At 28.1% G+C, this 26,960-nt stretch overlaps 12 protein-coding genes across 12 annotated transcripts; 7 read left to right on the forward strand and 5 right to left on the reverse strand.

The window, feature by feature from the left end:
* Positions 1-278: 278 nt before the first annotated feature.
* Positions 279-1,327, forward strand: cand_009580 (uncharacterized protein; the record flags this gene model as incomplete). The annotated part of the gene is made up of 3 exons (XM_067211198.1): positions 279-315; positions 408-1,026; positions 1,213-1,327. 3 exons carry the CDS (start codon positions 279-281, stop codon positions 1,325-1,327), a joined length of 771 nt encoding a protein of 256 aa, XP_067069219.1.
* Positions 1,328-1,686: 359 nt separating this feature from the next.
* On the forward strand, positions 1,687-2,779 carry cand_009590 (uncharacterized protein; the record flags this gene model as incomplete). The annotated part of the gene is made up of 2 exons (XM_067211199.1): positions 1,687-1,743; positions 1,823-2,779. 2 exons carry the CDS (start codon positions 1,687-1,689, stop codon positions 2,777-2,779), a joined length of 1,014 nt encoding a protein of 337 aa, XP_067069220.1.
* Positions 2,780-2,919: 140 nt separating this feature from the next.
* Positions 2,920-3,498, reverse strand: cand_009600 (uncharacterized protein; the record flags this gene model as incomplete). Its single annotated transcript, XM_067211200.1, has 2 exons — positions 2,920-3,300; positions 3,463-3,498. 2 exons carry the CDS (start codon positions 3,496-3,498, stop codon positions 2,920-2,922), a joined length of 417 nt encoding a protein of 138 aa, XP_067069221.1.
* Positions 3,499-3,779: 281 nt separating this feature from the next.
* Positions 3,780-4,758, reverse strand: cand_009610 (clathrin adaptor complex small chain family protein; the record flags this gene model as incomplete). The annotated part of the gene is made up of 5 exons (XM_067211201.1): positions 3,780-3,962; positions 4,048-4,116; positions 4,177-4,239; positions 4,425-4,570; positions 4,740-4,758. 5 exons carry the CDS (start codon positions 4,756-4,758, stop codon positions 3,780-3,782), a joined length of 480 nt encoding a protein of 159 aa, XP_067069222.1.
* A 53-nt stretch (positions 4,759-4,811) lies between these two features.
* cand_009620 (exonuclease family protein) lies at positions 4,812-9,998 on the forward strand (the record flags this gene model as incomplete). Its single annotated transcript, XM_067211202.1, has 1 exon — positions 4,812-9,998. One exon carries the CDS (start codon positions 4,812-4,814, stop codon positions 9,996-9,998), a length of 5,187 nt encoding a protein of 1,728 aa, XP_067069223.1.
* A 686-nt stretch (positions 9,999-10,684) lies between these two features.
* Positions 10,685-11,662, forward strand: cand_009630 (uncharacterized protein; the record flags this gene model as incomplete). Its single annotated transcript, XM_067211203.1, has 1 exon — positions 10,685-11,662. The coding sequence occupies one exon, from the start codon at positions 10,685-10,687 to the stop codon at positions 11,660-11,662; it is 978 nt and encodes a 325-aa protein (XP_067069224.1).
* A 192-nt stretch (positions 11,663-11,854) lies between these two features.
* Positions 11,855-12,706, reverse strand: cand_009640 (uncharacterized protein; the record flags this gene model as incomplete). The annotated part of the gene is made up of 2 exons (XM_067211204.1): positions 11,855-12,346; positions 12,443-12,706. 2 exons carry the CDS (start codon positions 12,704-12,706, stop codon positions 11,855-11,857), a joined length of 756 nt encoding a protein of 251 aa, XP_067069225.1.
* Positions 12,707-13,170: 464 nt separating this feature from the next.
* On the forward strand, positions 13,171-14,853 carry cand_009650 (uncharacterized protein; the record flags this gene model as incomplete). Its single annotated transcript, XM_067211205.1, has 1 exon — positions 13,171-14,853. One exon carries the CDS (start codon positions 13,171-13,173, stop codon positions 14,851-14,853), a length of 1,683 nt encoding a protein of 560 aa, XP_067069226.1.
* A 322-nt stretch (positions 14,854-15,175) lies between these two features.
* cand_009660 (uncharacterized protein) lies at positions 15,176-16,813 on the forward strand (the record flags this gene model as incomplete). The annotated part of the gene is made up of 1 exon (XM_067211206.1): positions 15,176-16,813. One exon carries the CDS (start codon positions 15,176-15,178, stop codon positions 16,811-16,813), a length of 1,638 nt encoding a protein of 545 aa, XP_067069227.1.
* A 128-nt stretch (positions 16,814-16,941) lies between these two features.
* On the reverse strand, positions 16,942-18,561 carry cand_009670 (uncharacterized protein; the record flags this gene model as incomplete). Its single annotated transcript, XM_067211207.1, has 1 exon — positions 16,942-18,561. One exon carries the CDS (start codon positions 18,559-18,561, stop codon positions 16,942-16,944), a length of 1,620 nt encoding a protein of 539 aa, XP_067069228.1.
* Positions 18,562-18,811: 250 nt separating this feature from the next.
* Positions 18,812-22,405, forward strand: cand_009680 (trehalose-6-phosphate synthase domain-containing protein; the record flags this gene model as incomplete). Its single annotated transcript, XM_067211208.1, has 1 exon — positions 18,812-22,405. One exon carries the CDS (start codon positions 18,812-18,814, stop codon positions 22,403-22,405), a length of 3,594 nt encoding a protein of 1,197 aa, XP_067069229.1.
* A 61-nt stretch (positions 22,406-22,466) lies between these two features.
* Positions 22,467-26,696, reverse strand: cand_009690 (ATP-dependent DNA family protein; the record flags this gene model as incomplete). Its single annotated transcript, XM_067211209.1, has 1 exon — positions 22,467-26,696. The coding sequence occupies one exon, from the start codon at positions 26,694-26,696 to the stop codon at positions 22,467-22,469; it is 4,230 nt and encodes a 1,409-aa protein (XP_067069230.1).
* Between the last annotated feature and the right edge of the window lie 264 nt (positions 26,697-26,960).

A 26,960-nucleotide genomic window follows, 5' to 3' on the forward strand; every position in this document is an offset into this window, starting at 1 on the left:
CTAATTTCCTATAAATATTTAAATATATTCAATTTACTATTAAAAAATTTAGACCACTAATTTTGCTATTGTTCCTCTTAAATTCTGTAATATATAATAATTAAAGATATTTGAAAATTTATTATCTAGAAATTATTGTGGCACGTAATATAACCGCATAACCTTAGAAATCAATTATAGGGTATTTTTAAAATACTAAAATAAAAAGTCACAAAAAGTCCTCAAAAATGAAGGTCAATCGAAAAAAACATATTAAACATATTCTACAGTATTATAGAATGAATTTCAAATTTACTGAACCATATAGAATTTTAGGTAAGCTTTATATTAATATTAAATATTAATATAATACATTACATATTGTACAGTTCTACAAATTACTTAATATTCTCTATTTTGCATTGCAGTTGATGGTACATTTATACTAGCAGCATTGAAAGTCAAATTTCATATTAAGGAGCAACTTTCAAAACTTCTAGGTGGACGTATAACTCCAATAGTGTCTAATTGTATACTCAAAGAAATTGAAACATTAAATTTTTCTAATCAGTCAACTAAAGCTGATTTTTCAGGTGCTAAACTTACTGCTAGAGCTTTTTTTAGATATAAATGTAATCATATTTATGAAACTGATACTATTGAGAAACAATCACAATCTATCTTGTATAATGAAAATATAAGTGCAATAAATCCCAGTATTATAGATAAAGATAATGAATTTAAAAATAAAAAAAAGTTTGATTCTTTTAGATGTATATTGGATATAGTATCAAAAAATGAGAATTCAAAAAAGTTTATTGTTGCAACACAAGATGTATTACTTAGGAAAAAGCTACGTAAAATACCTGGTGTACCAATCATTTATTTTTATAATCAGATACCTATATTAGAAAATCCATCTCAGGTTACTTGTTCTCAACAACTTTCAAAAGAACAAGAAAAGCTTCTTCCTCAAAAGTGGGAATACTCTTATATTTCATGTTTAAAAAATACTCTTAATCAAGATAGCCAAACTAAAGAGAAAAGGTAAGTTGAGTAATTTATACAAATATATAGAAAAGAAAGTGGATATTGTACATATATATATATTCAATTAATTGTAAATTCATAAGTTGAATATTTTATTATATTCATATTAAGTAATAAAGGAAATATTCCAATGTATATATTGTAAATTCCTTAATTTCTTTATCTTACACTTTCTCTTTGTAGGAGAAAAAGGAAAAATCCTAATCCTTTATCTTGTATTAAGAAGAAAAAGAAACCAGACCTTACATCTCAGAATAAAGATAAGAAGAAGAGAACTAGAACAAGAAATAAAAAGTGAAGATAGGATTATCTAATAAATAGTTAATTATAATGTTTATATTAATATAATAATATTATCAATTTGATCTATATTGATATACATTAACGTAAATATTGCAGATTTTAAGTCGAAATTGTATGCAGTGATATATATTGTCACATTGAGATATAGAACTGTTACAGTATCTTGAGCTGCAATTATTACTTTTTTTTACCGATAAGGTTTTATCAGACTTAAGCGGTGAGTCTCTGTAAGTAATTCAAGGATAGTATGGAATTGTAAATTATATAAATACTTTAATTATTAAAACACTAGAAAATTAGGTTAAAATCTTAAATATAGTCAGCACTAAGTTAATTCCTGTTTGTAAGTATATTATGCTTGGGAGGGGAGTTCTTACTACAAACTTATTAAACTTAGTAATCTTAATACTGGTAAGTTAATCATTTAAGGTATCTGTACCTTCTCTAAATGATATATATTATTTCTTTTATTGCTATTTTAATTTCTCAGTTATTAGCTACAACTTTTGGAGGCACATTATTATCTCATAATTGGTTATTATATGAAGGAGTATTATTGTCGTGGGACTTTGTTTCTTACAAATTATTAATAACACTTAATTGCTCATCAAAAAGTAGGAAATTTTTAAAATTTTGTAATAGAGGGCTTAAACAAATTCATGGAGATTTTGCTAATGTGGTTAATGGAATATGTGCACCACCTAGTAAATACGAATTTTTAAATAAAGCTTGTAATGATGCAAAGTTTCTTACAGCTTTACTAAATGTGGTATTTGTCATTCTAATAGGTTCAAATGTATTACTTACTCTAAGTATGCTACTCTGGTTTATATATAGTAGGAGTGTCAATATATCGGAAAGAATAAATAATGGTATAAAAGAAATAGTACTAAATTCTCCACCGAAAATATTATTGGCATATATTGTAGTAGTATTAAATATATTTTCTGAAGTGGCAATTGTTATTGCTTGTACTATCATCTTTTATTGTAGTAATAATCTACCAAGTCTTCTTGTATTTCATTCTCCATCACCAATTTATACAATAGAATCATTAGATGGATCACTTTCATGGGGATTCTACTTAATAGTTTCTATACTTATCTTATTAATAATTCAAGGTCATATTTTGCAGGATTCATTAATATTTATTAAAAATCTATATGATCAGAAGTATAGTCAGCATAGTCAATTAAATAATGGAAATGTAAATACTAGAGAAACAGTATCTACTTCCCCAAATAACCAAGGAAGATTTTTTATAACTAACTCACGTCCTATATTAAATAATACTAATTTATTTTCGTCTACATCTAACAATCAACGAAATACATATGAATCTCAACCATTAATACCACAAAATACTCGAAATCCTAGATCTATTTGGGCATTTTATCCAATTAATAATCTACCAAGTTATAATCCATATATTGGTCTTGGTTGCTAAGATCTATTAAACCTTCTATAAGACAAAATAGATAGTAATATAACTATTAACTGTTTCATTCTAACAAATTATCAATTATGTAGATAAATATATTAAAGTTAATATGGAATTTTTATATTATTATTTATATTTTATTTATCTTAGTCTGACTTCACAATTATATCCTTATCTATCTTAATGTGTCCCATTTCATTACTACAAACTCTATCTATATTACAAGACGAATATTCAATAGCTTCTATTGCAATTATAGAGTTTTTCTTAAATGGGATACTATGCATCTTTGATAATTTTGATTGATTAGATCTTGTTGTTTGTACTCTTGATGGGGATATACACATGTACCACTTTTTTTTATAATATTTGTAGTAAACTAATTTTCCTTGTATTGTTATATCTGAGCTTAAATGCATCAAATGATGACTATCTATCCTAGAATATTGTTCGTCTATAACTTCATGAGCAGCATTACAAGCATTATCCAATAATTGTTCTGCTATATTTGACCTTATAAAACGTTCCTAAAAAAAGGTGATAAACATAATTGATACTGTCTAGTGTTTTATTTTATTACTAACGTACATTTTGTAGTTTTTGCAAAACCCCTGAAAAAGACTTTTTAGGTTAAGAATATGTCATATCTACTAATATTGTAAATAGCATAATACTAGGATAATACTTACTGAAATTATGCGAGTCTTAAGTATAGCTTGTTTCATCTTTATTTTTAAGGAGTATTACTTAAAAATAAAATACAAAATAAAACTGACGCCAAATATAAATTGTTTACCTCCAAAAATTTAGAAAGAAGAAATTATTTACAAATTTAATAACAAATATTTTCTTTATAGAAAACAAGAGGATAAAGATTATACAGAATATTATATTGTATACATATTAAATAGGTTTAATACAATTTATACTAAAGTTTTATATGTTTCATTGTTTCTCTTAAAAAGTTGAATTATATAGTAATATTAAACCTCAATATAATGCAATATTATTTTCTTATATCTAAATTCATTGATGTGATATTATCTTTAGGTGCAGAGGCTGCTTTCTCAATTAGATTCATATATTGCATTACATTAGCTTTGTTTGTTTCTGCTATTAATCCATTCATGATTATTTCGTCAATAATAATATGAGCCTTGTCTAAATTAAACATTATATCCAATTCGCACTAAAGGAAAAAAGAAGTATGAAATATATTCAAAGGTTCTTTTTTTTTTTTTTTTATGAAATATAGAGGAGTCTCTTAAACATACCACATTTTCAAAGTATTTATCTAATGTTTCAACAATAAAGTGTATTAGTTCCAAATATGCTAATTCATTCTACATAATAGAGAAATGTCAGATCTATAATTTCTTCACAAATATTTTAGTAAAACTAACCACACTTTCACAGTTATAAATGCCCAATATAAAATAGAGAGATGCATAACGTCTAAATATAATCTAGAAAAAGAAAAGATGATAATAGGTGTAAGATAATAGACAAATAACATATAGTAGGTATAATAAATATGAATATATAAAATTAGAATATTAGATATTCATATATTTAGAGGTATAAAATTTTAACTAATTAATTAGTTTAATATACTCTGAATATTAATTATATTGAACAGAAATTGACATACCTTATAATTATCAAATTCTATAAAGGGGGAATGATTTTCTCCAATTGAAAGACACTTCCTAATTAGTTGTCCTTCCAATATTGTACGTTGTTCTATTGTTAAATATTCATAATATTGACTAAGGCGAGTTTGCCCTTGTTTATTAACTAGTAATATAAATTTGATCATTATGCATCATTAACACGCTAAAAGGTCCATCATAAAAATTTATCAACATCTGGCGCAAGCGCCTTTTATACCCTCTCTAATCTTGAGTATAATTATTTATAAATTTCCCTTTTTTTTGTTTAAAGGAGAAAGTACAATATATAGAACTATAATTAAATGGGGGCATGTTAGAATTGAAGACTAGCTGAATATAGCTTGTTTTTATGTTTTTTTATCAAAATGTATAATAGGGTACCATTTGTAAATAGAGATTATAATGAATCTTCACCCACCAAAACTTCAAATTTTGGGCATCTACAAATGGATAATAGTGCTATTAATAGTGGAATTGATAATTCTGGGTATATGAGATCTGATTTCAAAGGTGGATACTTTTCTAATCAGATATCAGGTGTTACATATACTGATCCATATAATATATCTAATAATACATCAGGAGTAAATTTATCTGGGACTTCAATATCATCAGTATCTAATAGAGCTTTAAGTAATTCTATTGGAGCTTCTAATTGGGGTTGGGAAGCTTATACAAGTTATAATGTAGTAGGTTTATTTTCATCTCACTTATCAAATAAAAGTATTCGTCCCTTTATAACGAGTATTTTCTGTGATCCCTTCTATGAGCTATTTTGGCTAGGTTGGACTAATGGTTTTCTTAGCTCCTTTAAATTCCCACATTGTAGTAGATATACTGCATTTCCCGTCGGTATTGGTGGAAATATAATCAATGGAATTCTTTGTCGTGATAATGTAATTAATGTAGGTTTTCCATCCTCATCTCACATTTATACTGTCAGTAATAATGGAATTGGAGTTTATACAAGGGGAGGAAGCTCTGTATCTACTCATTCCGTAAAATTATTAACAGATAATAAGATAGGAACGAAGATTTTATGTAGTGATTCAACAAAATATTCATCATATATAGGAAACCCAAACCCCTTTATAGGTTTGGGGACATCTGGAGGTGTTTCTATACTAGATCTTCATGAACTTCGTCTTATACATCAGATTCCTTATAATAGTGGTATTTCATGTTTAAAAAGCTCTCCTAATCCGACAAATTTTGTAGTTGGAGGTTGTAATATGATTGGGATAGCAGATATTCGTCTTCCACGCCTTGGTCAGACAGTGACTGTTGTATCAAATCCTATATCAAACTTCACTGATTCAATAGTTAGTGGGTTGGCTGTTAATGATTATACTGTAGCGATTATAACTAGTTCTATATGTACACAGAAGATTACATTTGAAGAGCTTTTGTCAAACGTTGGAGGAGTTCATGGATTATCAGTTTTAGACTTAATTAGAATGCATCCTGGAGAAGTATCTACATCAGCTGAAATGATGATCTTTAAGAAGAATTTGGATATTTCGAATTTTCAAAGAGATACTACTGTTAGATTATATGATATAAGGCGTTTTAGACCTCGTAAGAATATTCCATTTTCCCCTGGGCCCATAAATATATTATGGAATCATGATTCTTTATTCTCAACAGCAGGACCTGGGGGTTCAGGAGGAACTAATTCTGGAAATTCAGGATTTGAAGATCTTTATATCATTGGCAATAATGGTCAATGGCAAGTTTATCACTCTAATATTGATCAAATGGAGTTTTATGCTACTCCTTCTGTACCTATATCATTTGCAGATTTTAGCTCCTCTAATCAATTTTTTATATTAGCTGATACATCTGGATCTATACATACAATGCAAAGACCAAGTTCATCTTTAATTCTCAGGAAATCTGATCAGCATCTTAATAGTCCATCTACAGATCCAACAAATACATCGAATATTTGCCATCCTTTCAATCTTTATCCATCCTATCCATTACCAAGTATTGGAAGAAATGTGAGATTAAATATGCCCTTAGGATCTGGAGAAAGTTCTAATATAAATAACTTCGCAACCTCTATTTGTGAAACTTTAGGAAATTTCAGTGAACCAAGTATTTCCTCAACAAGTGCGTTATATGTATTTCCTTATGTTAAATCTATTCACTGCTTAATGGGCATTGCTTCTAATCCTGTAACAAAGTCAATTTCACAGAATTTGGGGAATCCAACTACTCCAAATTTAACTGTAGCTCTAAGATATTTAAGGGGACGCCCAGTTGTGGCCTATGATTCATTAAATCCTGTAGGAATTCCTCCAATAATTGAAATTCAAAGTAATGGTAGTATGAAAATTAAAGAAGAAGTTCTTGTAAGTTTTAAGAATCTCTATGATGTGGATGAGATCCGTAAAATTCAGACAGGTTATTCATGGCAACGCTTCAAAGTTTCTGATGAATTACCTCCTGGATTATGTTTATTTAAGCTTAACAATAGTGGGAAAATAACTGATACAGAAGCTAGTTCAACTAGTAATGTAATAAGTGATATGGGAGAGACTTTTATTAATGATCATTTACATAAATCGTCTTCATCAAATTTCTTAGCACTATCTCTTGAGTATATTCGCGAGATTCGTCCAGAGATTGAACCTTTTAAACTTAAAAATCTTGAATATAAATCAATGGATTTCATTAAAGTAGCTATTAATCCCGATGTTAGTAAATATAAAGCAAATAATTTAGTATATGGATTACCTTTATTATGTATTGGGGGTACATACCCAACGTGGTTCTATCGTTTGAAAAGAAATACAAATTTGTGTTTTGGTCTTACTGATGCTCTTGGAATTAAAACTTTATCCTTGGTACCCTCTAGATTTCAATATCGCCCTAAAACAAACCTTAATCGTAGAGATAGACCAAAGATAAGGAGAGTACCAATTGAAACTCTTATTAATACTGATAATAGTTCAATAACCTGTACAAATCAAATAAGATCACTTGGAGAAGAGGAATCTGTAACATTTTGTGAAGGTTTTATTTGTCTAGAACTTGATAATGACGTTTTAGATTTTACTCAACCTCTATTTATGCTAATCTCATTTATTCCAACTATTCCATATATGCTACTTATGCATCATGTTACAGAATGTGAAATGGAATTCTGTATATCCTGTGAAATTGTCCACTTAAGTTTTATGTTGTACTGCTGTAGAAGAAGTTACAAACAACGTAATCAACTTTTCTCTCTTCCACTATACAATAATAACTATTTTCATATTTTTGCTCTTAATATTCTCAGAACTCTCAGACATCTTCCTGAAGTAAAACTTGTAGGAATAGAACTGGAAGATACTCCATCCATCCTATTTAAACCTAATCCCACCATTTCTAATCCAACATCAAATCTAAATTCATCAGCTTCAAATTTTAAATTAAACTCATTGGAATATTCTAGCTATCTTCCTTCTACTGTATTTACACAAATCCGCAAAATTGAGGCTTTTTGGAGATTCCTTATTGAACAAATTCATAAAGATTTTGTTAAAAGTTCTAACTCAACTATACAGGATTTTTTTGGTATAAAAATAACTACAATCAGCTCATGTACTCCCTTTAACCATATACAACAATCTAACAACAATATATTTGCCTTAGAAATGTTTTATCCTCATAACTTGAATAGTTCAAACTCTAATAATGTATCAAGTCTCAGTCATTCCTCGAAGGTATTAAACTCTTCCTCTAATCAAATAAATCAAGACAATAATTCTGCGGAACAAAAGTTTTTGGAATGTCTTAACTTATCTTTATGTCGTATAATATCTGGAAGATCTTATTGCAAAGAGTGTTCTCAAACTTCAGCTTGTCAGCATATGAGATTTGCAACCTCTCTAGCAAGTCTTCTATTAGTAAATTGCTCACTTCAATCTGTTAAACAATGGCAATACTATGGGGGGACTATTCCTTTAGAATATGATGAAACATACAATTCTAATACAAAAGATTCATTAAATAATCCTCTTTTAAGTATTCCTTTCTACCTCTCTTTTGCTTCAGTAAATAAATCCCTACCACTTCTTGGAACAAAAATTTGTGGGACTAACAGTGAAATTCAAGCTTTAGAAGCTATTTCAATTAAAGATAGTAAAAGTGTTGTTTATAATTCTGACAATGAATTAAATACTCAAGACTACGAACTGATTGCTCTAATTTTTGGAGTATACCAAGGCAGTTCAATACAATTACCTTCTGGCACTCATTTTTGTATGTATTTCAAGCATAAACTGGTAACTCCCTCAGAGAATAATAAGAACAAGTGGTATTTAATGAATGGCTCTACTGTTTTTTCCGTAAATAAAAGTGAAGTTACAAACTTTTGCAATTCTTGGAAATTACCTTGTTCTTTGGTTTATTTAAGATATAACCCACCAAATACAAATCCATTGAACCCTTTCCCTACTATTAATTTTGATAGTGACTTGAGTTTAAAGTCAGAAATTATGGAGTTGTGTGAAACATCTCCCAAAATTTGTATACAAGGGATTTCTGTTACATTACCATGGCAATATCCAGATCCAATCCATTCTCATACCTTAAAAATGTTAAATTCTATTGTAAAACTATTAAAAAATGAAGTCAATCTTTCTGAAAATCCAGACAATGTTAAGATATCCCAACAAGTACCATTCACTGATGATGAATTGAGTTTATTGTGTTTACATTATTTTATTCGGTATCCAAGATATCGCGGACTTATTGATTCAAGTGAAAAATTTTCTAATTCAGATGCAAAAATTGATTTTGAAAGTATTGATCCACCTATGGTTGTAGCATTAGATTCAGAATATGTTGCACTAGATGCAGAACAGTCAATATTAAGACCAGATGGAACAAAGGAAGTACTAAAGAAATCTCAGATGTCTTTAGCAAGAGTTTCAATTGTTAGATGTGGAAGTATATCTTCTTTTAAAGAGCTTATAGAAGAATATGGGCAATCTTCCGATAGTCATACAAATAAGACAAATACCATTATTATGGATCATTATGTATCGTATGGAAGCACTAGTCAACAACCTATGGATTATCTAACTAGATTTTCCGGAGTTAAACCTGGAGACTTAGATCCAAAGTATTCATCCCACTTCCTGACAAGTAAACATCTTATTTTGAAAAAACTTCAATTTATGGTAGATAGTGGAGTTGTTTTTATTGGACATGGTTTATCAAGCGACTTCAAAATTATAAATATCTATGTACCATGTCAACAGATTATAGATACTGTTGAAATATATAGATTACCTGAAGAACGTTTTATTAGCCTTAAGTTTCTTGCAAAATTTGTTTTAAATAAAAACATTCAATGTGAAGGTCATGACTCTATAGAAGATGCTAAAATTGCATATGAACTATTTCTTAAGTATTTGGACTTAAAGAAACGGCAAATTTGGAATGAATTCTTAGCTAATCTATACTCGAAGGGACATGCAACTGATTGGAAAGTAGAAGCCTTGGATAATAGTCAAACTAATAATAAACAGATAGTTAATACTTTAGGTGTTTAATAATAAATATAGGGGAAACAAAGCTAAATATTGAATATTTACCAATATTCTGATTTCATATTACTCATTAAACCTATTTACACTATTCCACTTTATTCTCTAGTTGTTTGTTCCGTTGTATTTGTCTTGTAGCTAATTAACCCATTTCTGTGTAACAGAAATATTTTTAATAACTTACAAATACATTTTCCTATATGTATTGTTATTTAGAATAGTCTTAGAATACTGAATATCTTCTACTCAAAGAAGTGCTCACTACCAGTATTGAGACATACTATTTATTTCTAATTTAATAATTGTCTATTTTAGTTATAACCTAAAAAATTCGCATATATTCCAGGGACCTTAACAAGTAATTTTATAAATTATAATTATATAATCCAGGCAAAATACAGTTCATCAATTATAAAATATAAAGAATAAGACTTATTTAATATTAACGAAGACAACACCTACTTCAAATATCTTATATTTTCATGTCTCCAAATTAATTTAAAATTAGAATCTAGCTTACTATAACTTTACAATTTAAAAATAATATTTTTAATACATTGAAGATAAATAACGTATCTATTTTAAAATTAAGGAATAAATAAAAGGGTTATATTGAAAAGCTTTTTTGTTTGATTTTAATCTGGTTTCATAGTACTACCGAATTAATTAAAAAAAATTGCATAGATATTCTAATGGAAACAAGGATAAAACCTGAACTGCCAATATTTTGTCTTAGAGATAAATGTAAAGATGCTATTTCTTCTCTAGAATTCATTTCTAAGACACAGTTATTATGTGGAACAGTTAAAGGTGAAATTAGACTATGGGACCTTGAGAAGCGCATAATGACAAGTAATAATAATAAGTTAAAGACTAAAGTAATACAGACTTTTACAGATATTGAAAAAGAACATTTATCTCTTGTGATACAAACGAACAATGGATTAGTATCAAAGTATATTTTGAATAACTCACCTTCATTACAAAATCTAAACTTATCAAAGCAATGGGAAGTACAGAAAACTACATTTTCAAAAATTAGCAGGTGGAATAATTCGAGCAACTTATTACTTATACCAGGAAAAGAACAGTATAACTTTGCTATAATTGATACTGAAAAATCTAAACCTGAAGAAACTTTAGTATTATTTAAAGGATGTGAAAATTTTGGCTCCTCTTTAGGAATATTAATGAGTATGCAACAGACTAATGAGCATAATTTTATAGCTGGATATGAATCGGGAGCAATTCTTGAATGGGATGCAAGGAATCCTGGAAATCCACTTGATAGTAATTGTATAGTCCCATCTAAAAGTCCGATTTTATCTATTTCAAGAGCCTATAATAGGGTATGGATATCAGACTATAGTAATAATCTTTATGTGTATAATAGAAAAGACTTTAAAATACCAATAAATACTTTAAATTTAGCATATTCTATCGATAATATAGAAACTAGAGCCGATTCAATGATAACAATTGCTTTAAGTTCATTAAATAGAGTTATGGACCTGTACGAAAATAAAAGCTTAAAACACATTGGTAAATTAAAGTGGCATAAAAAAAAGATTTCAAGTACTGTTTTTTGTCACTTTACTGGAAGATTTGCTTCTAGTGATGATACCCTTATTGCTATTTGGGATTTATTCCAAGATAAATTTGTCATATAATTTCTTTATATAATTTTAATATTAAATCAAGTATTGAAAAAAAGTAATTTAATTTTCTTTGCAAACTGCATGAAATCGATTTTCTATATACAAGCTAAATAATCATTCTAATATATAGATGTCTTGTAATATATTACTATTAGTACTTTAGATGTTAGCAAAGAAGTGAATTTTAATTTAAAATAATTCAGTTTAATTTGAACTTTTCTGTATACAGGCTTGTTTCCAGTATGTATCTCCACTTGAACTGCAAAATTGTATTGTTGCATTTAATATTTCAAATTTAAATAGTCCATAATTTGGATCATTTATACTTCTAGGTATCATATAGTCCCATAAGCTACTCCATAAATTTGCTTTAGCTTTTACATCAAGCCGGCTAATGTTACCATTTAATATTATATGATTATACTTATTATCACTAAGTAATACTAATGCTTTACTATTTAACATAGTATTTATTAAATAAATAGGTAGTGGTATATATATAGACAAGAAATCATCTCCGTATACCAAATCTTCTTGGTATTTTTGTTTAAAATATATCTTGAGAAATTTATGGAGAGGATTGATCTTTACCAAGCTTGTTAATTGGTCATGAGTGTTAGTTTTATTTGTAATAGGAGCCTTAATACACACTAAGTTGTCTTTTTGGATAATTATAACTATTCCTGAAGAGCTTCTCTGAATTATCTAAGAAAAATAACAAGTCATAAATGGGAAAATAGTAATCAAATTATAATTTGAAACAACTGGTACCTAAACAAAGGCCCAACTTACTTGATTTATCTTCGCAGTTAACTTATTATTGTCGCTTGTAAGCTCTTTATTTGACGTCTCAATATCTATTTGAGTTTTAATCTTATATTTAAACCAACATATACAGCTTAAAAAAGCAGCAATATGTACAGATGCAAATATCAATAGTTTTTTAGATCCAGTATTATTTGTTGAAATATTTCTTGGAAACAAACTAAAGACTTTCTGCTCGCAGGCAACTTTTAGTTTTGCATTGCATATCTTAAATATAGCACTTCTATACATAAAAAAAAGGAGCCAAAGCAGGGATGTATTGTCAACTAAAAAGCATATAATCTGGTACCCTTTCTCCCGCTATTATAAATCCCGCTATGTTTGAAACTTATTGTGATGTAGCTCCAAATGTAATTTTCGAAGCACTTTTAATATTAAATAAGTTAAAATATTTTGTCTACACTGAGATTTCATTTCTTAAGTTTAAAGAATTCCTTTAACTCTATATTTAATGGTTTTTTTTGTATTTATGTGAAATAGATATTTTATATATACAAGTGTCTTATAATGCTTGTAAGTTTCTTGTTTTAATAAAGTCTGGTGAAACACAAATATATGGATATCCTCATATAACGGTTGTAGATTGAAGTAAATTTCTAAAGCAATATTAGTTATACAATTGCAAGAGATAGGAATTAAAGGTGAAGCTCTTAATAATATACAATAATAATAAAACTTCACTTGATTAAGGTATAATGAAAGTTTTAACCAGAAATTATAGATTACTTTATGAAATTATACCACTATCTTATAATTACCCACTGCAAAGATATATCAAATATACAAAATTTGCGTCATCTTGGACCAAATTTAACAAGTCAATTAAGTATAACACTGAGTTTAGAAAAGAGGTAACTGATGATATAAATATACAAACTACACCAGAATATATAAAATACGAAGATCTTCATTTGGAAGCAGATAATATGACATCGTCAGATCTAGTAAAGTATACCAAAAATATTAAGACAACCCTTACGTTATTACAACAAATTACGAAATTAGAAAATCGTCAAGAAGATTTGGAGGGTTTTATTCGTAATAGATGCATTGATGGCGAATCAATATGTGTTGAAAGAGATGTTTATATAACTAAGTCAGAGCTACTAGAACTTTTATGGAAAAATGGATATTCTGAAGAAGAAATTCAAGTTTTTAAAACGAGCTATTGTGATGATTACAAGTTCCACTACCCAGAATTAGCTATTTTATTCAATGATCACGAAGAAGTTTTCTTTAAATTCTGCCTTTACTATCGTATTAAAAAGAAAAAGCTTAATGGAGAAGCTCCACTAGTAGCTACATTGAGAAAATCCCCAAAACTTCTTAATTGGATATTAGGATTCGGATTTACTTTTTCTTTTTTATGGAGTGCTTTACAAAATGGTATAATGTCTAATTATTTCTTTTTTAGCAAGACACTTCCTTTCTTTAGTGTTATATATTTAACAAGTTTGTACTTACAACGTAATTATTTAATTCCTAAGTATAGAAATAAAAAAAAGGAACTTAAAGAGAAAATTGATGACATTATAAACTGGGAAAAAAATGCACTTTTTGATCAAATACAAGTGTATAGTAAGGAGTTTGAGTGCTTAGAAGTTCTTGAAAATTTAAAACCTATAATAATAGAATCGTTAATTCAATATAGAAAATCCATGTTAATTAAAGCTCATAATAAACTTACTATGAAGTATTTAAGACATCTAAGGTTGTTGGCAGATTTAGAAAAAAGTAGGTATCAAGAGAAACTTGAACAAATAAATCAAAATCTATTGGCAAAGATTTTTCAAAATCTGAACCCTGACTTTTGTAAAGCTAATGAAAATTCTTTAATAGATGAATGTACCGATTATGCAATAACTGTTCTTGAAGGAAGTCAAGATCCTAATTTTAAATTGCAATATAAGCAACATCCAATTATTAAGTTGGCTTCTACTCTGGTAAGCAGTGTGATAAAAGATGTGGAGAATCTACAGGTTAAAAATTCAAAGTCTGTTACTATGGTTACTTTAGATCAAGTAAAACAAGTCAAAAATATTATCAAGGGTGCAAATTCTCCAGATAATCTTGTAAATTGCGATCTTGATAAACTGGAAGAACTCTATCAAACAATTTCAGAGTGTACAGGATGTTATTTAATTCATGAAGATGATTTAACAGAAAACACTCAAGTGGATTTTTTAAGTTCTATAAGTCAGTGGTCACAGTATATTATAGATATGAATGGTATAAATGATGAACTTACAAAAATAGATGAAGATCATCGACAATCAATTCAAAAATTTAGATTGAGACGCTTATACACGTTTGCAAAGGGTATTATTGAATCTTATAATATATTATATTGCAAGAATTTAAATTTAAATGAGCAATGACAAAGTATTACAAGTATTTATAGTTACTAATTTAATACAATAGTTAGTTTCCACCCTCTTATTTTTAGTTTTAGTTCTATTTATTTTTCAAATATTTCAAAATTGGGACTAAATTAAAGATTTCTCCTTATGTCATAAGTATTAATAACAAATATATTTTATAACTCATAGTTATATTGCAAGATTGTGATGTTTAATAACTATTTTACAACTTATCTCCTTACTTGCCTTAATACCACGCCACTGTATGTACACACGGTACACACATAATATATGTACTGAGTTTGGCAAAATGATAGCTAAAAATAAGAATTTAAGAATTATGTTAATTATAACTCTTACAGCTATTGGAGTTCTAGTTGTTTACTTTAGCTTAGTTCGCATCTTTCAAAATTCAGTTTCTTATTGGGTACAAAACAAATCTCAAGAAATATTAGTAACAGAAGAAATGTCCCAAGATTTAGATGTAGGGAATAAACAACCACGTATATTAATGGAAGATAACTCTGATTCAAATAAACTATTGCAAGGATGGAATCCTGTTGCAACTAAGAGAGGTCCAAAATTACCAGTTAAACTTCAAGATTCAGATCAGGAGTTATATGAAGAGACAATAAAACCTAGAGAGGTCGAAGAAAATAGCAATTATTTGGTTAATATAAGAAATTTATTGAATAGAATAATATCAGATAATTTTAGGGATAAAATATCGGAAAATATAGAAGATGATTTAAATATACTATATAATGAATTACTCCCCTTCATACTCTCTACTGTTACTGTATACATAATAGATACAGACAATTATCTAAAATGTTTTAAGAAATTACTGGACACAAGAATAAATATTAATTTAAATATTCAAGATTCAGATATTATTATTACCTCACTTAAAGGAGACAGCTTGAGTAATTTGAAAAAACAGATAGAACTAGTGAGAAACAAAATTGAAAGTATTAGCAAAAGTTTCACTAATTCAAGGACTGAATTTGGTTTAACAAAAAGGCCACTAATATTATATATAATGATTGAGAATAATATATTTGGAAACTCTGCAAGAAATCTACTTAATTTAAGAGAAAATGAGATATTAATTAAGCCATCAGGTCCATTAAACGATGAAACATCAACATATATATTACCTCCTATAATGGAAAAAATTGATTGTACACCTGATATAATGAGATCAGATGGAAAAATAGAAACTCATAGTAATTATTTATCAATTTTGGATGTTGACCACTTAGATCTATCAGACCCAACACAAAGATCTATTGAGTTATTGGCGAATTTTGACTGCCTTTATAATGAGTTGATAATAAAACAGAAATTCTTATTTAACTTAGGTATTAAGGATATTATAAACTCAGTAAAACTTAAAGAAACTTTAATGGTTGATATAATAAGGAATATGAAAATTTTAAAGACTATAAACAAAAAGAATAATTGGATAATTATACAAGATTCTGAAATGTATAATAAAATTGAAGTTCATTCAGATATTTCCACAGATATAAACAAATATTTAATGCCTTCTTCTATACTTAAAAATGCAATTTTTTGTCTTGTTTTAGATCCAATAAGGACTAGTATCAATGAAGATATTTCTTTAAATTCATTTTGGGACAGCATAAGATATGGATGTATTCCTATTTTATTAACTGAATATGGATTGAATAATATTTTACCTTATTCTAGGATATTTTATTGGCCAGATTTTGTTATTGAAATAAATATATCAAAATTTCACAGCTCTAAGAATATTGCTAGAGATTTAGCAAATGAAATTGTACATATTATAAATAATAAATCTGATATAGAAATTTATAATATGCTGATTAAAATTACAAGCATTAGAAGACTCTTATTTGGATCAAATGGTATTAACTTGATGTTAGCTGAAATATTAAGGGATTTAGTAATGGATATTATTCAAGAAAAAAACAAAGACAGCAAATAATATAGCATTATTTAAAATAATACTAGGTGAATAATTAGTAATATTAACTGTACTAGGTAAGAGTTGGATAGAATCTAATTTTACATCTAATAGTCGATATTATGGTATTATCTACTCCTATTAATCAATTAATCAGTAGACTCTATTTCAATTGGAATAAAATGAGTTTCATCATTGCTTATTAATAATATTTGTTGTATTATTGAATATATATGATATGAATAAGGTCTTATTATAATTTGTGGTTGGTTATTCGTGTCGCTAACTTTTGGTTTATATAATGGAACTGGGAATACTAATAATTCATCTATATTTAGACTTTCAATTTCCTTTGTAAAGTCACTTTTATTTGAAATATCTTGGAATCTGTTTTTCTGCCTTTTAAATGTATCATTTTGTAACTGGAGTAGGAGTTCACTATCTGAAAAGGGTAAGAAGGATTCTGGGACGAACAAGACTATGATCCAATTGTATTTTGAAATAATTTTTTGCAGTTGACGTTTTAATGAGTTAGTTTGCGAGATAGTAGAGTTTACTTTATATTGTCTTTTTGAGCTTATAATAAGCTCCTTCCAAGCACTTTCTGAGTTAGTTGAAATAAACCCAAATATCGATCCAATATTTTGTTTGTTTAAATTAAAAATACTTTCATACTCTGATTCAATATTTTTATTTGAATTTATTAATAAGTCATTTGGCTTTCTAAATATTTGAATATAATTAAAGTTTGAATATTCCACAGGTACTGATTCCAAGTTTTCATTTAATCTGGAAAAAATGCTTGGAACTATTTTAAACTTTCTTTTATAAAGATCCGGACTTTGTGGAAATATTAAGGGACTTTCAAAATATTTTCTTGGGATATCTTCTGACTTTCTGATATATTTAAAGGTTACTTTTAATAACTCTTCATATAAGTTCATGGATATACCTAGAGCATTGAGTGAATGTAGTTCAGCACCTTGTCTTTGTGTAAGTGGATTAATAAATAAAGATTCTATAATGTCCATCCAATATAAACTCCAAGGAACATTATTAGTATTAAAAAAAGTATTTTTAAGTTGTATTTCTTCCTTTGAAGGTAATACATCTCTCAAATGATTAAATAGACCAAATTTAAGAGCATCATCACCATATTCATCATAAATAGCTTTTTTAGTTTGATTACTTAATAGCTCATAAGCTTCTTGCAATTCTTGAAATGCTGTTGTAGCAACTGTATTATCTCCATAACTTAAATTATGACGGTTCTTATCTGGGTGGAGTTTTGTAGCTTTGTTTCTATAAGCTCTTTTTATTTGCTCAATTGTTGATCCCTGAGAAATTCCCAAAGTATCATAATACTTGTAGCTTAATTTATTATTTTTATATGTATTTGGAGATTTAGGAAATTCAGGTAGTTCTTTATTGCTATTAATAGGTGATTTAGTACCTATATATTTACGAAATGGTGAAGAGTTTTGGGAATTCCTAAGTTTTTTAGGATATATTTCTACATAATCTGATAAAATATCCTCTAGAGATAAGTCTTTAGGTGATTTCAAAGTTTGTAGGCTTTTTACATAAGATGAGGATGTGTCAATTTTTTCTACTGAGGCACTATAGCTTGGTGAATAGGTCCAGTTATTAGAGATAGTGGAATCAAGAACTCTTTCATGTTCTAAATCAGTATTATTGCCTTGTTTTATATTATTGCCATGTTGAATACTGCTTATTTTGTGATACTCTCTTAATCTCTTATGGAACATGAATCAAATAAAAATATTTGTGTGCCATGTGTGCAAACAATATCCTGTCTCCAGTGATAGGCGCCAGGTATCGAACTATATGAGTGATATCCTTTGTATCATTTCCTAAGAAAATAAAGTATCTGTTTCATACTGAAAGGTAGATATAAAAATCTGTTGTAACGTGCTGGGATGAACTAATCACAGAATAAATTTGTAGTGATATCTATTAGCGGATCTCACACTATATACAATAATATAATAGGAAAGTATGGTCAATTCAAATAATAGCAAATATAAAGTGAATCGTAATAGCAATGGTATTCTAAGTCAGTTGATAACACAACAGAATGAATGGCTTAAATCATGTGAAACATCCCAGTATACATTAATTATTGCAGCTTTAGAACTCCCAGTAAAAGTGGTGCGTTTAAAAGAATCTTTAACTGAAACTGAACCAAGATTTGCTTTGGAAACATCTCAGCTATCTTTAATGAGAACATTACATAGACATCGTCGTGAATTAGCATCTTCAGTGAGATTTATAGGATGGCCGGGGATACATCCAACAAATGAAGAGGAGAAACAAGAAATTACAGCATTACTAGAAACAATTGATTGCATTCCTGTTTTCCCTCCAATCCAGGAATTTGAGATCTTTAACGAATTCTGTCACATGTATTTATGGTCCTTATTTCATAATGTGTTGAATACAGAAGAATTATATATGACACCATTTGATCACGACCAGTGGCGAGTGTATCATCAGATTAATATGTTATGGTCTTCTATTATTACTCCTATTGTTTCACCAGACCATATGGATATGGTTTGGGTAAATGACTACCATTTACTTTTACTTAGTCAATATTTAGCTAGAAAGGTCAAAGGAATTAATATTGGATTATTTCTACATATTCCCTTTCCGTCTTATGAAATATTCCGCTGCTTACCAGTTAGAGAGGAGTTACTTCGAAGTATGTTGTGGGCTGATCTAATAGGATTCCACTTTTTTCCTTATGCCAAGCAATTTTTATCTTCATGTAAGAGACTTTTAGGAATTGACCATTATTTTAAGCCTGGGGGTTTAATTGGAATTGATAACAACTGTTCAAGTGGAGTTATTCAAAGTTTAGGAAATGATTCTCTCTCAAGTAAACAGGAAACTCTGGTTAGAATAGGCCATGTTCATATTCAATGTGATGATATTCTACAGATGATTTACTCAAATGTCGAAATTAGAAAACAAGCATTAACAATACGTGAAAGATATCATGGTCATTATATATTTGGGTCTATTGATAGACTAGATCAATTAAGTGGTTTACATCTAAAACTCAAAGCATTTGATAACTTTCTTCAGAATTACCCATATTTGAAACATAAACAACCAGTTGTTCTGATTCAATATATATTTCCTACTTCAACTTTAACTGCTGAGAAACGTGAAAAACTTATTCAAGAGCTTTTTACTTTAGTAAATGAAATAAATTCTAAACATTCACAAAGTTTTTCAGAACATACCCAAACATCTAGTCCATCTTTATCTCGAGAATCTCTATATCAACTTTCAGAAAGTAGCTCTACTAAGTTTCAATATGAAAAAGCTTCAATATGTTCGTCAAGATTAGTCATAGAGCTAAAATTTGGCTCAATTTCACATGAAGAAAAATATGCATTATTTCTAGCAGCTGACTGTTTATTTGATACAAGTGTAAGAGATGGTTTAAATGTCAATCCTTTTGAATATATTGCATGCAAGGATCCATCTTTTAAACTTTCATCAGTATCAAATTCTATATCTCCATTCGCATCTTCATCAAGCTCTTCTGAACACTACGATACAAGTGATAATGAAGATTTAAGAGATACCAAAAAAAGATTGGATAAAACTCAAAAAAAGTCTTTTTATAATGAACAATATGGATATCATACAATACCATCATTAATTATATCAGAATTTACGGGATGTTCTAAAACATTATCAAGTCCATATAGAATCAATCCTTGGAATGTGATGAATGTTATGGAGACATTAGATAAGGCTGTCTCATTAAATCGTTGTTCTTCTCAGCAAGAGAAGTATCACTGGAAAATGGATAGAGCCTACTTACTTTCTCATAGTACTGTGACATGGGCAAAAGAGTTTATAATGGATTTAGGAATGTATACTAAAAAAAAAAAGAAGGAAATGCTGTATTACACAACCTGTGGCTTGGGTCCATCACTAAGAGGAATAAGTATGGGCATGAACTTTCGTCATTTAAATCTAAATCTATTAATTCAGAAATATAAGAGACCACTTATTGGAATAGATTCAAATAGAAACTCAAATAAAAGTGGTTTACGTCTTTTCTTACTTGATAATGAAGGAACTTTAACACAAGACTATCGTTCTATACTTGGAGAGAGGCAGGGAATTAATAGACATTATAGCTTGCAATCGAGTTATAAAAGAAATTATAAATCAAATATGAATTTGGATAGTGAAAAAAGTGACAATGATATTTTAAATATTATAAGCAAATGTAATTTCGAACCAAAGTGCATTCCCAAAAGAAATGGTACACTTGAAAATATTAGAAGTACTCGGAATGAATATCATGAAATTTCCAAATCAGTAAATTTAGCTGAAAATAAACTGAAAATGGCCAACAATTCAGTTAATCAATATAAAGAGAGTTGCTTAGAAGAGCTTGAAGCTTATGAAAATGAATTAGGAGATTTATATTCTAATGATATTTCTTGCAATCCACCCGAATATATTAAAGAATCACTGCGTAAACTGTGCAGCTCTCCAAATAACATTGTAATAATCATTTCTGGAAGAGAACGTGATATGCTAGATGAATGGTTTGGTGATATTGAAAATTTGGGTTTATGTGCTGAACATGGATACTACTTCAAATTACCACCAATTATTGAAACTGAAGAGCCAAATGTTTGGAAACAACTCGATATATCTACTTCAATTTGCTCGAGTACAGTTAATGTAAATGGGAAGATTGGTGGATCTCTATTTGTTAATAGACTACACTCAAATAATGGATTGAATAGTGGTGCTCAACCTAAATCTGATTTTAATCTTAAAATACAAGATGCAAATAAAACACCTTCAAATTCTCCTAATGTGTCCTTGGATACACTTAGAGATATTAAAACTTTAACTGATGTTTCAAATTATAATTCTAATCCTACATTTCTATCTTCATCACTTAAATCTCTTGATAATATTATGGAATGGAAAAATATTGCTTACGAGTTAATGGAACAATATGTTTTACGTACACAGGGAGCTTATATTGAAAATAAAGGTACTGCTTTGGTTTTTCAATACAAATATTGCGACTTAGATTTTGGATCTTGGCAAGCTAAAGAATTATCTAATTACTTAACTGAATTGATGTTCAATTACCCAGTAGATGTGATTTCTGGTAGTGATTATGTTGAGGTTAGACTTAGTGGAATAAACAAGGGTATGGCTGTACAACTAATATTAAAGAAAATCGAGAATATTTATGACGATAAATTTGTTGACTTTATTTTATGTATAGGTGATGATAGATCTGATGAAGATATGTTTTTCACTATTAATCAGTTATACAGTACAAATAATGCTGGAAATTGTGTATCTAATAGTAATAACCCTCTTCATTCCTGCACAAACTCTAACTACCAAGTTTCAACATTGCTTCCAAATATAAATATATGTGGTGATTTATTATCTTCATTTGACGAAGACCTTAATTCTATATCTTCGATTTTTACTGTAGTTGTTGGCAAACATCCATCTGTTGCTCATTATTATGTTCACTCTGTTGAAGAAGTAACTGAGGTATTGCAAACTTTATCTATGACAAATTAAATTTAATGTTTTTTTTAAAAAGTCACACCTTTAAACTCTTGGAATTTTCACTTTATACAATCTAATTTGATATTAATTTGTTCACAGTTCTTTCTTTAAATGTATCTGTACATATTTCCAGAATTTCACTGTATGGAATATGCTTATAAATTCCCCAAATTTTTGTATTGGTAATATCACTTAGTCTATTTATCACTCTTTTTCTACGAATAGCTATTGAATTCCCTTGATAGTTTGAATTATTTGTGTATCCAAACTTGTATGTAGAAGCTCCAACAAAAATTCTTGCCAAGTCACTTGGAAAGACGAAATTTACTTGGTCAATGATTGAACCTAAATTGTACAATTTAGTAAAAGGTACCCTATTAAGTAATTTCCCTTCTTTTATTGCTTCACAATCTTTATTTACAGAATCTTTTGTACTTCGTTCCATAACATCTTCTATCAAATTCTCTACTTGCCTATATGTCTCCCATTGAATAGGAATAAAATCTTTCAAATAAGTATCTAAAGTGAAATTTACTGTTGACTTAATAGATGCATGGGTTTTTTCTCTAGCATCTTTAAAGATTTTATTTACAAAGTCAGCCCCATCTTTTAAAACTATGTCTTTCATTTCTTCATTCCATTTATACAACCACATGTCATTTATTAAATTTTGCCATTCATCATTTGTAAAGTCAATATTTCGCGTTATATTTCGAATTATGAAACTTTTATCTAAAGTATTTATAGAGTTAAAAGTTTTGTTGTTATACTTATCTACTTTCTCCTTATTTTCTCCAAATAATACTTTATAAAAGCCTATTTTGTCATCATGAAAGTACAAATCCAAAATATCACCAAGTAAAGAATTATTCTCACAGGACTTTTGAAATGTTAGGTATGCAATATCAAGTTTTCTTATTTCATTCAGTTTTTTTTCCTTAATTTCACTAAATATCTGCTCAACAATGTAATCTATAGATAGTTGATCTATTTTTAATAAAAATCCAGGCTTTATATATTTATTATCTAATTCCAAATCCCCCATTTCATTTCTATGTATTTCAGTTCTTTGTTCTAATTCTACTGAAGCTCTATCCTGATCATCAACCTTGATGTTTTGCTTTGTCCCTCCACTATCCATATTATTAGATGCAGCACCATTCATTTCATTATATGAAATGCATAAAACTACACATGGTTTGTCAGTAGGCTTTTCCATTGAAATTTGAAGTGTTGTGCGTAATGATTCAATTTCATTTTCAATATATTCTATTGATAGTCCTGTATTTTGAGAAATCTCGAGTATATTTAAAGTTATTACTCCGGAGATTTCAGTACATTTGTAACTTATTTTATCTAGAAAATCATTCTTTTTTTTTAATTCTTGAAATGATTTATTAAAGCAACGTAACTTCAAATTTATACTACCACGAATATAATAGTTCAAATTCACTATATTTAAGTCTTTATATATATTTTTAGTTTTATGTAGCCAATTATCCATCTTCATTTTTATATAATACATAATCATCTCAATATCTTCATTATTCCTAATATTAGCAATATTTCTGAATAATTGTAAAGGGTAAACTTTGTATTGAAAACCTTTATTAACTGGATTATTATTTAATTCCATAATACTATCATTATATGTCTCATTAAAATATTCATCTCCTAGTATTATGTGTACCAAACTTCTTAAAGAGACCTTATCAATCAAATTAGAGCTAATTATTTGACGTTTAGATTTATAATCATCATCACACAAAAAGAGTAAACAAGTCCCAGTCCTATTGTTGTCTCTAGCACAACGACCAGTTTCTTGAATATATTGCTCCAAAGAGTTCGGCATATCCCAATGTACAACTGCATCGATGTCTTTTTTATCTATACCCATTCCAAATGATGTAGTGGCAACAAATATATTAACCTTATTTTCCATAAACGAGTTCTGTACTATCTCACGTTCATTATTACTCAGAGCACCATGATAATATAAAACATTTAAACCCTTATTTTTCATATAATTTGTGATAGCTTCTAAATTATTCTTTTGCCATACATATATTAGAATATTTTTGTATTTTGACCAAACTTCACCTTTAGAATTTTTCTTTTGTTCTTTACTCTCTACTTTCGCTAATTTATTGTTTTCAAAAGGTTGATTAATTGTATATTTCAGGTAATCCCAAAGTATTGAATATTTATTATACTGCTTAGGTACCTTGTTATTATCTATTACTAGAGGTTTTCTAGCTTTTAATAAATCTAAATATATGAATTTACATAAAAGATTTTTTCTTTGGATAGAATTATTTTTATGAGGTTGTATAACTTCAGAAATATTTAGTAAATTTTTTAATTCAGAAAGAATGTTTTTTGGAGCTGTAGCTGTTATTGCTAATATTTTCTTTATTTTAAGTTCATTTATTACTATCTTCATAGATGAAATATAACTAGGTCTAAATGAATGACCCCATTCACTTATGCAATGGGCCTCATCTATACATACCATACCTATTGAATTATTACTCTTATCATTATTACAATCTCCTATAATCAGTGAATCAACAAGTAATTTAGAATGTAAACTTTCCGGCGTAATAAACAATATATCCAACTTTCTTGATTTGATTAATTTTGTAATTATCTTCTTATCATCAATATGGACATTAGAATTCCATATTGCACCTCTAAGACAATTGGGTAGATTTTTTAATTGATCATGCATTAACGATATTAATGGTGTAATTACTAGTGTTATTTCTGAGTACCAATAACTTAAATGTAAGGATAAATATTGATAGCATAAACTTTTTCCATACCCTGTAGGTAATATAAGAATACTTCTACAATTTAAAGCTTTATTTCTATTCTGACTAATATTTAATATATTTGGACATAATATAGACATTATAGCTTCTAATTGGCCCTCTCTAAATTCTTGGTATCCAAAATGCTGTTTCAATGAGTCACTAAATTGACTTTTAATTAACTCCAGTTTATCAATATCTGAATTATCTAATAAACAAAAATCTATCATATTATTGTATTCATGAGAGGGTTGCTGTACTTTATTATTAATTGATTCAATATTACCTAGTATTTGGTTCATTAGCTGTTCATTAATTACAATATTAATTTCTTCGTCTCTATTTAAATTTGCAAATTCCCTACATCCCTTAGAGAAGTTACTAGAAAAAGTAATCCAATTTACATCCTTTTTAAAATCCTTTTCATGTTTAATTAATTTTTTACTTGCTATATCATCATATAAAAATACTTTTCTTTTATTTTCAATCTTCTTTTCCTCAATTCTCTCCCAATTTCTTAAATTCCTCACAATTTCAGTGTTGTTTGTATCAAGAGATGTTATTTCATTTACATTACAATTATCTACACCTCTTATTTTATCTGAAATGTTTTTATTTTGCAATATTTTTAAACGACCATTACTACTATATAATCTCTTTTTAACTGACTTCATTTTAGCCATTCCACTAATATAATGTTTTTGATTCTTGGGTACCTCTTTTGGACCCCATAAACTTGTTGAACCATTAAATAGTACCTTGACTCTCCTGTTATTTTTATTAGTTTCTCCTAATTTTGAAATATCTTCTTTATTATTTAGCTCATTTAACTTACTATTTTCACTTTTGTTCTCATATTCTTTTTTGATACTTGTAATTTGTGTAACTGTTTCACTACTCCCTAAATCTATCTGCTCCATTTTTTCTATGTTATTATCGGGATCATCTAAACTATTAGTACATTTATCTTGACTAGGAGCTACTGATAATCTTGGTTGAGGTTGTTTACTTATTTTATCACAAGTATCTACTAATTCTGAAATAATATTTTTAAATTCCAACCATAATGACAATAGCTCTTGAGGAGGATTTTTAAGTTCATCCCACTGAGTATAATAATAATCATTCTTCCATTTTACAAAACATCTTATTATTTCATTCTTTAATATACCCAATTTCATTAATCCTGTATATACCTTATAATATCTATTGTAAATATTTGTAGAGGAATTGGAAGCCTGACTTTCTTGTGATAAGGAGCTATTTAATAATTTCATATTATTCAAGGATTCTTTAAATCCCAATTTTCCAGTATTATCTATTTGTTTGTCAATTAAATCTACTAGATCATTTATAGCTTTGTCTAACTTGTCCTTGTAAAGTAAAAATTCTTCCTCACTATATGGTGTAAGTTGCATTGCCAAAATATCTTCATTTAAATCGGATCCATCATATATATACTTTACAGTTCTCCTAATATTCCCAGCCATTGTTTTAATTAGCTATATAGCTAATTAACTATAGGTATTTTTAATTAGTTCTAATTTCTTATTTTGTATTTTGCATGCATAAAGGTATACTATTCAAGACAACCCGCCAACATATGTGGGGTGCAACTTTAATAAAATGAGATGCAGTTCATTTTATAACATTAAGTATTCTGTAATTATATATACTCAAATTTATTAACTAAGGAAACAGTTAGTAAAATTTATGAAATACTGAAATTTATGCTTTTGTTCTTTAATATTTAT

The sequence above is a fragment of the Cryptosporidium andersoni genome (assembly GCF_001865355.1).
Source record: "Cryptosporidium andersoni isolate 30847 chromosome Unknown contig_36, whole genome shotgun sequence".
NCBI classification, from domain to species: Eukaryota; Apicomplexa; class Conoidasida; order Eucoccidiorida; family Cryptosporidiidae; genus Cryptosporidium; species Cryptosporidium andersoni.